Genomic DNA, 13,827 nt, shown 5'->3' on the forward strand with positions numbered 1-13,827 from the left:
TTCCTCTGCTGCACCTGACATGATGCAGAGGAGGGGGAGGTGTGACGTCACCCAGGCTTCTGCCTAGTGGGCATCCATACATACATAGCACAGCTGCCTGCACTGACTGTCTATGGCATCAATGGTCTGCAGTCACAGCCAGGCTCTCCTGCACTGCACAGATGACAGGGTGAGTACACCAGCAGCTGCCTGTCTATGAATGCCCCATACACTAATTCTCTTTATACAGGGCAGCAGATGCTTCCTCTACTGCATGACAGGCTGGCAGGGATTGGCTGCATATATGTGACCTGCAGGGGGCAGGCCTTCCTGCTTGTTTCACAGCTCTGAGGATATTACTGGCTGGCTGTCATTTCTGTAGCCTGTGATTGGCTGTGATGAGACCCGTGTAAAGCACATCAGTTTCCTGAATGAGAATGAATAAAGGAGGAAGAGAATTGTGGATTGCCACTAGAGGGCGCAGCGCACAGGCAGCAGATGGGGATTGTGTGTACAGTAATGAGAATAGCCTGTATAGAGCAAGGTGATCGCTGTACAGAGAGGAGCCCCCAGTGCAAGGTGATCACTGTACAGACAGGATCCCCCAGCGATCAGCGAGCCATGTGGTCTTCCTCTGCAGTCTGCATCTCTGCTGGACACTAGAGGAACGATGCTCAGAGCCTTCACTGGAAACAATGTTGCCTACGAGAGGATCTCCGGAAAGGTAATGTTACTATATAACGGAGAATGTTACTTACCGGTAGTTTCTGGTGAATACTTTTCTGGTGAATATTCTGAATTGACACTGTTACCATTGGATATACAGGGAGGGTGCTGATCTATACTAGAGAGGCCAGGTCTTGCAGTACTTTTCTGTTGTGTTTACTTTCTGAATGTATTGCCTATTGAACCATCTTGCAAGTTCAAACTACCTTTAAGAGATAGCCCAGTCTTCAGGGGCATAGGCAATAGGGGGTGCAGAGGTAGCAACCTCATCGGGTCTCTGTATTGGTCCTGTGCTGGTAATAATCACTTCTATAGATACTTTGAATAGTGGTGATCATTAACAAACTGTTCCCCATCCCCTTCTTGCACCTCTGACATGGTAGTTGCCATTGGCAGGTTTTTGTGGCCGTATCAATTGATATGTATAGAGTGCTTGGGGGCCCCATGTAAAACTTGCATCGGGGCCCAGAGCTCCTTAGCTACGCTACTGCCAGTCTTTATTATGGTTGTTGATTGTTTTGATTTGTATTGTGATGTTTGTGTTGATTGATTATGTCTGTCTAAGCAATGTTGTCAGTTTAATGGTGGCGGCTAATCCTCCAATCTTTTTCATCCAATTTTACCAAATCTATGTAGTATAAGGCTGCTTTCACAGTGGGACGTTACAGGCGCACGTTAGTGCAGCCTGTAACGCTCCCCCAACGCACAGCAATGTAACACAAGTGGGCTGTTCACAGTGCCCACGTTGCGTTACATGTACGTTGTAGTGAAAGTGCAGCATGCTGTGCGTTAGACTGTTTGCACATGCTCAGTGGGGGGCGGAGAGGAGGCGGGGAGATGCCGCTACAGTAGCCGCACACATGGCTACTTAATATGCACTGCACTGACGGCCGCTGATTGGCCGGTGGGACCACGTGATGCGGAGTGTCTCGCTCCGCATCACGTGGTCCCGCCGGCCAATCAGCGCGACTCTGGGAGACCTTATGCGAATAGAGCTGCCTAACACGGCTCACTCTAACGTCCTCTCCCGCACCACCATGCGTTGCGTTAGGGGCACGTTATGCGACCATAACGTCCCCTAAAACGCAACGTCTTAGTGTGTAAGTAGCCTAAGGGTAAACTGAGTGAATATATTGAATGGATTATCTAGGCAGTTCCCTTATATTACATAGAAATGGTAAGATTGGATGAAAAAGATCTCAATTTACTATTAATTTTTTCTGTCTACCACTTCCAAAGAAAATTTCCACACGCACCTCCATAGCACCCTAGCAGTGGGCATGAAAGTATAGAAGTTCTCTGGACACCCCCTGGCCCTATGGTGATAATCAGAGCCGGGAGGACGAGGTCCTCCAGCACCCTAAGCTGAGACACCAAAGTGCACCCCTCCATCCCTCCCCCCACCCCAGCCGTCACACACTGATTGCTATTAGCCAGGGCCCCCAACACCTTAATCTCTAGCTATCTGGCTTGCAGTCACTGCTATGTATCCCCTTTTTTATTTCTCTCTGCTTCAAACACAATAGGGGAATGACAGCTGAGTGAGTTGTGCGCTCCCCTCCTACACTGCACCCTGAGGCTGCAGCCTCTCTCTCCTCTGCCTAGGCCCGGCCTGGTGATAATAATGGGAGGAGTTTGATGGTGCTGTACATCTCACACTGATAATAGATCAGCACCCGGCCCTGACAAATGAGTCTTCTACCAGACCTCTAAGTGTAAATTAAGTCTTTAACCACACATAATATTGTTCTTCTTTATGTTGATGTAAGTCTTCAGCATTCTTCTCCAGGACAGCCACCTTCTTACAGTAATTGTGAATAATTACTCATCCTTGCTCATGGGTTTCAAATCTTAGGCCCCTTTCACACTTGTCACTGTTGCATTGCGATTGTTCTTCAGTCGCACCACAACCGTCTCGAAATGTCACACCGCATGTTAAAGGACTACTATCACGCAAAAAAGCAGTTAAAATCTGACAGGGAGGTTGGCTGGTATCTTACTGTTTTGGCAGTTAAGCTGCTGTTCAGGAAATGCTGTTTAAAACAAAGAATACCCTCAGAATCCCCCATGAAGAGATGGACCGGACCAAAACCTGTCATTTCTGTCAGATTTTAACTGCCTACTTATTTTGTGATAGTGGTCCTTTAATGGTACAGTGCGACCATCAGGCGAGGCACACCGTACCATTCGAGTATGCCTCACTTCTGGTGGAAACGCGCATGTTGTACTGTTAAAGGAGCGCTCTAGCAAAAAAAAGGAAGCAGTTAAAATCTATCAGGCCCGACAGATTTGGACTGTCCATCTCCTCATGGAGTAGTCTCAGGATTTTCTTTATTTTCAAAAGCATTTCCTGATCGGAAGTTTAACTGCCAAAATAGTAAGATAACAGCCAGCCTCCCTACTCTCTTGCGCACTATTTTGGCAGTTAGACTTATCAACTGCCATTCAGGGAAAGCTTTTGAAAGCAAAAAAAAACCCTGCAGGATCCCCCATGAGGAGATGGATCAATCCAAAACCTGTTTGTCCTGATAGATCTTAACTGCTTACTTTCTTGCTGGAATGGTCCTTGAACACACTGCATGTGGTGTATCACTGCCCCGGTGGCCGCCGTATCGCCACACCACACCGCGATCCATGTTATAGCCCCATAGGGCTACCATTGCTTCAGCGTCCTGATGCTCCAATTTTGTGCGGCGCAGTGGCGGAAGCGTGAAAGGGGTCTTAGTGAACAACGTTAAAGTGACCATATATGGAGTTTTTTTAATTTCTATATTTTGAATAGAATTTCTCAACATGCCAAGCATTTTATCAACTTTCTACATATCTGAATGATATTTGTCGATCAAAACAAAAGTTTTATTCAATATTTCTATATAAGCAATCATTGCATCAAACAATCATCATTTATTAAGGGCCAGAGCCCACTGACGCAGTTGTGTCCGCTTTTCAGTTACACATCAATGTTACAGATGCTGAAAAGCGGACACAACTGCGTTAGTGGGCTCAGGCCCTAAAGAAGTTTGGTACTTCAAGCCCTTCCTCTTTCTTACCACTATCTTATACTGTTTCTTACCCTCTCTTGTCTGCCCCTTCTCACTCTAGACCCTGTGGGCTTCCTTTAGCTCACCGTAGGCCGCGAGGTCCCCCGGTGTCCTCCTGGCTCCTCTCCCGGTCTCGCTGGCGCCTGCGTTGCCGGGGACTTTCGGGCTGGAGGTCGGTTGGTTGGTTTTCCCTGGATGGAGACGCTCCACGTCATCACACTGGCCACTACGTGTCATTGTGCTGGCCAGAGTCGCAGTCCTGCGGATACACAGTTTTCTCATTCGGACCCGCACATGTGCAGGACTGTCACTCTGGTGAGCAAGATGACGCACAGTGGGCGGTGTGATGACGTGGAGCGTCTCCGTTCAGGAAGAACTGGCCAACCGAAATTTGCCAGTAATGGAGGCGCCAGTGGGACCAGGAGAGGAGCCAGGAGGATGCTGGGGGACCTCGCAGCCTACGGTGGGCTGGAGGAAGCCCCAGGTAAGTACCAGTTTCATTATTTTTTAGTGCTCAGGGTCCCTTTAGGCTGCTTTCACAGTGGGACATTACAGGCGCACGTTAGAGCAGCCTGTAACGCACCCCCACTGCACAGCAATGAAAAATCAATGGGCTGTTCACAGTGCCCACGTTGCGTTACACAGTAACACTTCACGTCAAGACAACGTACTGCATGCAGTACTTTATACTGCAACGTCCTGGTGTGTAAGTACGCAACGTCCTGGTGTGTAAGTAGCCTTAAAGAGACTCTGAAGCGAGAATAGCTCAAAGTTAGCAGGGGCACGTGTGCCCCTGCTAAACCGCCGCTATCGCGCCGCTAAACGTTGGTCCCTTCACCCCCAAATCCCCCCCCTGCATGACTTGGTCGTACATTTGGTCGCTCCTGGAGGCAGGGCTAACGGCTGCAGCCCTGCCTCCAGTCGCGTCTATCAGCGGCGCATCGCCGCCTCTCCCCCACCCCTCTCAGTGAAGGAAGACTGAGAGGGGCGGGGGAGAGGCAGAGATACGCGCTGACAGACGCGCGTGGGGCAGGGCTGCGGCGGTTAGCCCTGCCCCAACCAGGAAGCGCTCCCCGGCTGTACCGAGGGGATTTGTGGGATCAGGGACCCCCGTTAAGCCGCGGGATATCTGCGTTTTAGCAGGGGCACACATGCCCCTGCTATTTATGAGGTCTGAAGCGAGATTTATTCTCGCTTCAGACTCTCTTTAAAGGGAACCTGAAGTGAGAGGAATACGGAGGCTGCCATCTACATTCCCTTGTAAACAATGCCAGTTGCCTGGCTGCCATGCTATTTTTAGCTGATAGACCTGCATAGCATCTGATCTGCATGCTCAGTCTGGGCCATTGACTTGACGTATCAGAGGCAGAGCATCGGCACAGAAATCAGGCAACTGGCATTATTTTTTTAGAAAATGAAGATGGAAGCCTCCATATTCTTTTCACTTTAGGTTCCTTATAAACACATATCTATATATTGTTGCATATTGCTATGTAGCCCCACCCTCATAGTCATGTTTAACCTAGGCTGTTTAGTTATGTTGAATTCTCCTTCCAGAGCAATCTTGGAGACCAGGCATTATCTGTAATTATCAGGACAACTGTAACGAGAGGCTGCCATATTTATTTCCTTTTAAACAATACCAGTTGCCTGGCTGCACTGCTGATCCTGTGTGTCTGATGCTAGGTACACATCATACAATTGTCTGGCAGATTTACCTGCCAGATCGATTATTTCCAACATGTCCGATCTAAATTTCGATCGATTTTCTGATTTTTTTTTAAATGCGATCATTTTTTTGAACGATTTTCATTCAGTACTATGAAAATTATTCAAAAAAATGATCGAAAATACGATTAAGAAAAGATCGGAAAATAGAAAAATTGATCGAAATTCAGATCAGACATGTTGGAAACAATCAATCTGGCAGGTAAATCTGCCAGAAAATTGTATGGTGTGTCCCTAGCATAATACTTCCAGCCATAGACCCTGAACAAGCATGCAGCAGATCAGATGTTTCTGATATTATTGTCAGATCTGACAAGATTAGCTGCATTCTAGTTTCTGGTGTTATTCAGACACTACTGCAGCCAAATACATCAGAAGGGCTGCCAGGCAACTGGTATTGCTTAAAAAGAAATAAACATGGCAGCCTCCATATCCCTCTCACTTCAGTTGTCCTACTTCCATGGGCAGTTGAACTGTGTGCTCAGCAAGCAGTTACCAGGTGGCAGCAAACAGCTGCCAGGCAGAGAAAGCAGTTGTCAGAGGTAGGCCTCCTTTCCACGGACTGTTGAGCTGTGTGCTCAGCAAGCAGTTGCAAGGCAGCAGTGGGCAGTTGCCAGGCAGCAACAATCTGTTCCCAGGCAGCAGTTAGCAGTGGTGAGAGTTTGAGAGGCATTGCACTGCCTATCAGCAGTCCGTAGAAAGGAGGCCTTAGAGAGGCTTTTCACTGCCTATCAACTGCTGGTGGAAAATGGACCTAAAGCCTTTTTTCCACAGGCAGTTGATAGGCAGTGAAAAGCCTCTCAAATGCTCACAGCTGCCTGCTGCTGCCTGGTAACTACTCACTGCTGCTTGGTAACGGCTTGCTGAGCACCCAGTTTAACTGCCCGTGGAAATGGGCCCTAACTGACTCTAGAATTCTCTGAAATAAACATTCCGCAGTGATACATCTGACAGGACTAACGCCTCTTTTCAAAGTGCAGTTGAACTGTGTGCTCAGCAAGCAGTTACCAGGCAGCAGTGAACAGTTACCAGGCAGCAGTGAGCAGTTACCAGGCAGCAGTGAATGCTTACCTGAGGAAAATGTATGCATACTCTAACACCAAGTTTTAACCGTAGCAAGTCTGGCTCTGCAAATCTGGCTCAATTGGCTATTCATGAGGCAATGCTCATGCAAATATGCATTTGCTTTCGCACGCCAAACTATGCAGGGTCAAAAAACGAATTCCCTGCGGGAATTAGTTCATGGCACATTAGCACTATCAAGGAGCGCCACGGGGAGGCTTCCCAATGCCCCCATACAACCGGGGGTTTGCGGGGTCCCAGGCACTCTCACCGCCTGGGAACCACAGCAGCACCCCGGAGGGGGAGGCTGGGTGGCGGTGGAGCCGTCCGCTCCAACCTCCCAATATTAAAAACAGGCACTTACCTTAACGTCCATTGCGTTCTGCTACATGCGCATTAACTTGGGGGCACCACATGAGAAAGGAGTGAAGCATGGGTCACCCCAAGCTTTAGAGTAGACAGCAGCGAGCAGTTACCAGGCAGCAGCGAGCAGTTACCAGGCAGCAGCAAGCAGTTACCAGGCAGCAGCAAGCAGGTGTGAGAGTTTGAGAGGCATTTCACTGCCAATCAACTGCCTGTGGAAAAGGGGACTAAGGCCTTTTTTCTAGGGACTGTTGAGCTATGTGCTCAGCAAACAGTTACCAGGCAGTAGTGAGCAGTTATCAGGCAGCAACAAGCAGTTACCGGACAGCAGTGAGCAGTTGTGAGAGTTTGAGTGGTATTTCACTGCCTATCAACAGTCTGTGGGAAAGAGGCCTAAAGATGTTGCCAGATTTTACAATGGGCAAACACTGAATATATAATTTACAGTATACATTAATATTGTAAAATTTGTTTCATTGTTATATTCACTGCAGTTCCTCTTTAACCTTGGATTGCACAACAGATGAGTCAGTGCCGAGTGATGCTGTGTGATGTGTGATACTGTGCTATAGAGGAACCGGTTCTCAGAGAGCGGAATCTTCTGTTTACATTCACAACACACAGATGTTTGCTATATAGTCTGTAGTAATAGTGCCTTATTTTTGTTATGTAACAAGCTCAGGCTGCACTCCGCTATACATGGCTATGTGGTGACAGCGACCTGTGTTGGTACCGGATTTGTTATGTTTATCCTCAGGTTGCATGTGTGTTGAGCTGGGGAATTCTTTAAATTTTGCTGTAGAATACAGGTTATGTGTTTGGATTGCACACTGTGGTTGTTATGGAGGATATGCACTTATTTATGCCTAATTAATATCCTGTGTCTCGAGGGACACCCTTCATAGGTCTCCAGTGTCTCCTTCCAGTATCCATTACATCCGTGTTTAAAGCCACTTGCTTTGCTGCTGTGGTGTGTAATGGGGTTTTATACCGTGCTGCCCACACACCACCACACCACACAGGCCTTGTCTGTTTTCAGCTGTGGGTGTCTGCTTATAGTGATGAGGGGTGGGTGCAAGTTTTTACATAAAGCCCCAAGCACTCTATTGATATGGAGCCCCAAAACCTACCAAGGACAACCCCAGTGTAATGGGAGCCACTAATGATCCAATCTTTTTCATCCAATCTTACCATATCTATGTAATGTAAGGGAACTGCCTAAAGTATGGGTCCCCATTTCTGGGGGGCCACGGCTTCTCCCTCTCCCCCCGCCGCTCCTGTTACGCTTCCTTCCTTATATTCCTTCAGCCGCGGCTCTCCTCTTCGCAGCATGTTGTATTACAGCAGCACTTCCTGCACGGCTGCTGTAAGGAGCCAAGGGAGCCGGGACAGCGGTTCCCATAGTAACGGTGATGCGTATCGCCGCTACAGGAAGCCATTACCCCACCTCCTTCCCTCCTTACAGCAGCTGCGCAGGAAGCGCTGCTGTAATATGACATGCTGCGAAGAGGAGAGCCGAGGCTGGAGGAATATAAGAAAGGAAGCGGACGCCCGCTCATAAGGTAACAGGAGCGGCGGCCGCAGGGGGGGGGGGGGGAGAGGGCACCTCTGCTAGCTAAACTGGGGTAACTACTGGGCTAACTGTACTGGCTACACTGTGCTAACTGTACTAGGTATACTGGGCTAACTGTACTTGCTATACTGGGCTAACTGTACTAGGTATACTGGGCTAACTGTACTTGCTATACTGGGCTAACTGTACTAGGTATACTGGGCTAACTGTACTTGCTATACTGGGCTAACTGTACTTGCTATACTGGGCTAACTGTACTTGCTATACTGGGCTAACTATACTTGCTATACTGGGCTAACTGTACTAGGTATACTGGGCTAACTGTACTAGGTATACTGGGCTAACTGTATTTGCTATATTGGGGTAACTATACTACCTAACTAACTAACTATACTGAGGCAACTATGGTCCTTATACAGGGGCAACTGTGTTAGCTACCTATACTGGGGGCAACTATACCTAGATACCTACTTACCTATATACTACACTCAAAATCAGGGAAAAGAGGGGGGGCTGCCGCCGCCACTAACCACACCCCCCTCCCCCCAGGGGGCCCCAGAGAAAAGTTTGGCCGGGATAGTGGGCCCCGGGCTTAAAAAGGTTGGGGACCCCTGGCCTAAAGTATCCATTCAATATTTTCATTCAATTTACCCTTATACTATATATATTTGGTAAAATTGGATGAAAAAGATTGGATCATTAGTAGCCACCTTTAGGCCTCTTTTCCACAAACTGTTTCTAGGCAGTGAAATGCCTCTCAAACTCTCACAACTGCTCACTGCTGCCTGGTAACTGCTTGTTGCTGCCTGGTAACTGCTCACTGCTGCCTGGTAACTGCTTACCAAACACACAGCTCAACAGTTTGTGGAAAAGAGGCCTAAGAGAGCTGTATTTACAGTAAGGAAACAGTTTGTTAAAGTTAGTCAGAAGGGGGGGGAGGGACAAGCAGATACCTAAGGAGAGGGAAGGCTCTGGGTCCTATAGATCCTTCCCGCTCTCCTCACGGTGTCCTCATTCCCCTGCAGGCTCCTCCATTTAAATCTCCCGCTGCGGGAGCCTTCAGAAGTCTTCGAACGGACTCGGGCTCCTGAAGGCTGGCGGGTCTGTAATGCGCATGTGCGAGTGTGCCAGAGAGGGTGCTCACGCATGCGCAGTACGAAGCGGCCCGTCCTCGGAAGTCTTAGTGCTTCTAAAGACTCCTAAAGAAGTAGAAGAGAGCAGTCTACGACCCATGGGCCGAGCACTGCTAATGGGGGAGCCTTCGGGGGAACACGGGGACCGGGAAGGCTCTAGTACTATCAAATTTATTTTTAGTATTTTATTGCTTTCTGGTGGCTTAAATGCATTTTATTTACTAATTAAAAATATCACCTAGGAGAAAAAGTTAATTGCATGTGAGCCATAGAGTGTTTATTACCAGCATAGCACCAATTAAAAGCGAAGGAATTGGATGGAGGGCCCATGAGGGGGTCCTTTTCCCCAAGGGCCCCAGTGAGGTCGCAACCTCTGCATCCCCTATTGATATGTCACTGAAGGGTGGGGATAAGCAAGGGGCTCTGCCCACTGCCATTCTCACTCAATAGATGGAAAAACACAACATTGACAGCCTTTTGTCACTGAGCAGGGAGGACAAGTAATGTACATTGGTAGTTACCATACTCATACACATTCTCATCTATTCTTCTCACAAAAGGTAACACGGGGTGACTTTCACTGATCTATATATTTAACAGGTTAATAGCCTTGTTCTTGAAGGGTTATGCTTCATACACACATCAGACTATAGTCTTTGGAAAATGAAAGATCGCAGACCAATCTTACCACCCTTCATGTAGTATGAGAGCCCTACTCTACACAGCCTTTTCTATGGAGCTGAACTCCACATCTGAAAAAAATCTTTGCAAGATGCTGCACACACAGATGCTGTACAGACACAAAAGATCAGTATCTGCAAAAGATCTGTTCCTGCCAAAAATCAATTCCTGCAAATTGCAATGATAGTCTATGAGATCTGCAGATCCTCATACACACATGATTTAACTGACATTCATCTGCAGATCAGATCCACCAGGATGGATTTTCAGATCTGCAGATGATTGCTTGATCTGCAGATGAATGTCAGTTAAATCATGTGTGTATGATGATCTGCAGATCTCATAGACTATCATTGCAATTTGCAGGAATGGATTTTTGGCAGGAACAGATCTTTTGCAGATACTGATCTTTTGTGTCTGTACAGCATCTGTGTGTGCAGCATCTTGCAAAGATTTTTTTCTGATGTGGAGTTCAGCTCCATAGAAAAGACTGTGTAGGTATGGCTCTCATACTACATGAAGGGTGGTAAGATTGGTCTGTGATCTTTCATTTTCCAAAGACTATAGTCTGATGTGTGTATGAGCCTTAAAGAGACTCTGTAACATTAAAAAGATCCCCTGGGGGGTACTCACCTCGGGTGGGGGAAGCCTCGGGATCCTAATGAGGCTTCCCACGCCGTCCTCTGTCCCACGGGGGTCTCGCTGCAGCCCTCCGAACAGCCGGTGACTGTGCCGACTGTCAGTTCAATATTTACCTTTGCTGGCTCCAGCGGGGGCGCTGTGGCGACTTTCGGCACGGAAATAGACGGAAATACCCGATCTCCGTCGGGTCCGCTCTACTGCGCAGGCGCCGGAAACTTGCGCCTGCGCAGTAGAGCAGACCCGACGGCGATCGGGTATTTCCGCCTACTTCGGCGCCGACAGCCGTCAGAGCGCCTGCGCAGGAGCCAGTAAGGTAAATATTACGTCACCGCTGCACGGAGGGCTGCAGCGAGACCCCTGACGGATGGAGGACGGCGTGGGAAGCCTCATTAGGATCCGGAGGCTTCCCCCATGTTAGCTTGATTCCTTCCGAGGTGGCTGCACGATCACTTTAGCAGCAGTCAGACCTATGGATTCAACTCCCTGGTTTTAGTGAGTAGCCTCTCTCCAGCTGGGAGATGCAATGATCACGACACTTAAGTTGGTGAAAATGCATCTGAAATCTTTATTTACAGGTTAGTCTTATATACACCCTGATGTAGGGGAAAGAACCAGGTTAAACCGGTGTGCCCATGTGAAGTAGTGGAGACAATAGAACAGACATGGTAGAGACAGTAAAAACAATAGCATGTGTTGTTCTGTAAACACTGGCAGAGGTAGAATTTGTGCATGTGTTAATTTCTCAATGGACCAGGTTTTTTAACAACAATGCGTGACTAGGTCTGAGTCTTCAGATCTCTGTCACAGTGGCTTGTATGGTAATATACCAACTAGGTATTGAAATACAGGTATTGTATTCTGTCTCTCAAAGGTGTCTGGAACTTCTAGAGTGTTAATTATTAATGTATCCGTAAAGCACTGTCTGGAGGAATGTGCTGCTGACTAGTTGGAGCAATGATGTCATTTTAAGATAGATTTGATGTGCTGTATATATTTTAATATCGGTGATTTAAGTAGCACATTAATAAAACCTTTCAACCCAACCTTTGATCCCAACCTTTTGTAAAAGGGCGGGATCACCCAGAGAACATCACCATGCGTCCTCCTGAGTATGTTCCCTGTGTGGTTGCTGTGGGTATGCAAGCCCTACACATGGATATGAGATTAGGAATGCACTGTGCACAACAGCATAGAATTATTATACACATGATTACCCCCACTATGGTGATTATCAGCTGTTGGATGAATGCAGTACCAGGCAACCACCCAAAAACCCAGTCCCACCAATTGCTACTGATATCTTCCTTGATTTCCTTTGCTAACTCACTTAGTGTTTTAATATGGCTTTGTATTGAGTGGTCAGAAAGGCAAAAATCTGAAGAGTTCAATATGTTGATAGCAATGAATGCCCATATGTTGTCCTTGGTATCTAATAAGTTTGGTTTTAACTCCAAAGTGGAGACGTCAATGTCTCTTGCATTTATCACTTTCTTGGGTAAGGAGGGGCATATCGAGGGTAGGTCCTCAGGGTGGTGAGAACATGCTGCAAACAACCAGACCATGGTTGCCAGCATTGTGCCTGCTGCACAGAGTGCTATTGCTGCTTGAATGGGAACTCTTCCAGGAGTAGAGGTGTACATTGGCATTGTACTGATGCTTCCGTCTGGATCCAACTGGAACTCGTCTGATACTGGTCACTCGCTCTGGTCCGCGCGCGTGGGACCCAGAGGTGGGGCTTCCTTCAATCTCGATGCGTGGATCCACACAGGGGAGTCGTCTGTCAGCACCGCAGTTCTGGTCACTGCCTGGACTGTCGCAGGGGGTCCGTAGGGTGGGTCCAGCGACTTCAACTTATGGAGGGCCTTCACCAGGACTCTGTCTCCAGGTTTGAATGGGTGGGTCGGTGCACCTGTTGGCAAAGGAAACGAGAGCGAAATATCACCATAATCACTATTCAATTTTTCAATCAATTTTGCTACATATTCCTCTTGTATCTGCTGCAAGTCTCCAGGTATCAGAATTAATGGACTCGGTGTCCATGGGGTTGGGAAGGGTCTCCCCATCAAAATTTCGAAAGGAGATAACCTGGTTCTTGGGTCTGGAGTCATTCTGACTTCAGCAAGAATCGCAGGTAAGTACTGGTCCCACTTATGGTAGGTACCCTCCGTTGCCTTCCTCAGTTTGTCCTTCAGTGTGCGATTCATTCTTTCAACAACACCTGCACTCTGGGGGTGATATGGTATGTGGAACTTCCAATCTATAGCCAACTGTTCAGCTATGGACTGTTACCTTTGCAGTGAATGGGGTTCCATTGTCAGAGCTGATTCTGACCGGACAACCCCACCTGGGAATAATTTCTTTGCACAAAATCTTTGCTACAGTTTTTGCATCCTCTTTCCTTACCACAAAAGCCTCTGGCCATCTGCTGAATCTGTCAACAATTACCAAAAGAGTTTTACACCCGTTTGTTGCCTTTGGCATGTGTGTAAAATCGATTTGTAATTCCTGAAATGGCCCTTGTGGGGGCAGTAAGTGTTCATGGTGGCCTACTTTTTTACCTTGGACATTGCTTCTAGCACAAGTGAGACATCTTGAAATCATACTTTCTGTGACTTGTTTTAAATTTTCTGCACAAAACCTTTTACTTACCTCCTCCATTGTTTGCTTGAGTCCCTTGTGGCCTAAACCATGTATTTGTAGTATAAGAACAGGGGCTGCTACTTGAGGAATTCCTACCACTCCTCCTTTTGACCATAGACCATTAGCGTCTTTGGTCAACCCTTGGGACTCCCAATAAGTAATGTCTGCTGGCGTTGCAAATGCTTGGAGTTGGGACAGCATGACGTTATTTTCAGGTGTGAGCGGTACCAGCGGGGCATTTAGAAGAACCTCAGTTGCA

General features: G+C 47.6%; 1 protein-coding gene across 1 annotated transcript in view; it reads left to right on the forward strand.

Moving 5' to 3' along the window:
• Positions 1–467: 467 nt before the first annotated feature.
• The window catches only part of LOC137547211 (ATP-binding cassette sub-family C member 2-like), an 86,945-nt gene continuing 73,585 nt past the window's right edge, over positions 468–13,827 (forward strand). The window contains exon 1 of the mRNA XM_068270524.1: positions 468–703. Coding sequence (XP_068126625.1) covers positions 650–703 — 54 coding nt within the window. The 5' untranslated portion in view covers positions 468–649. The remainder of the gene's footprint in view (positions 704–13,827) is intronic.

This window comes from Hyperolius riggenbachi, chromosome 2 (assembly GCF_040937935.1).
Source record: "Hyperolius riggenbachi isolate aHypRig1 chromosome 2, aHypRig1.pri, whole genome shotgun sequence".
Classification (NCBI taxonomy): Eukaryota; Metazoa; Chordata; class Amphibia; order Anura; family Hyperoliidae; genus Hyperolius; species Hyperolius riggenbachi.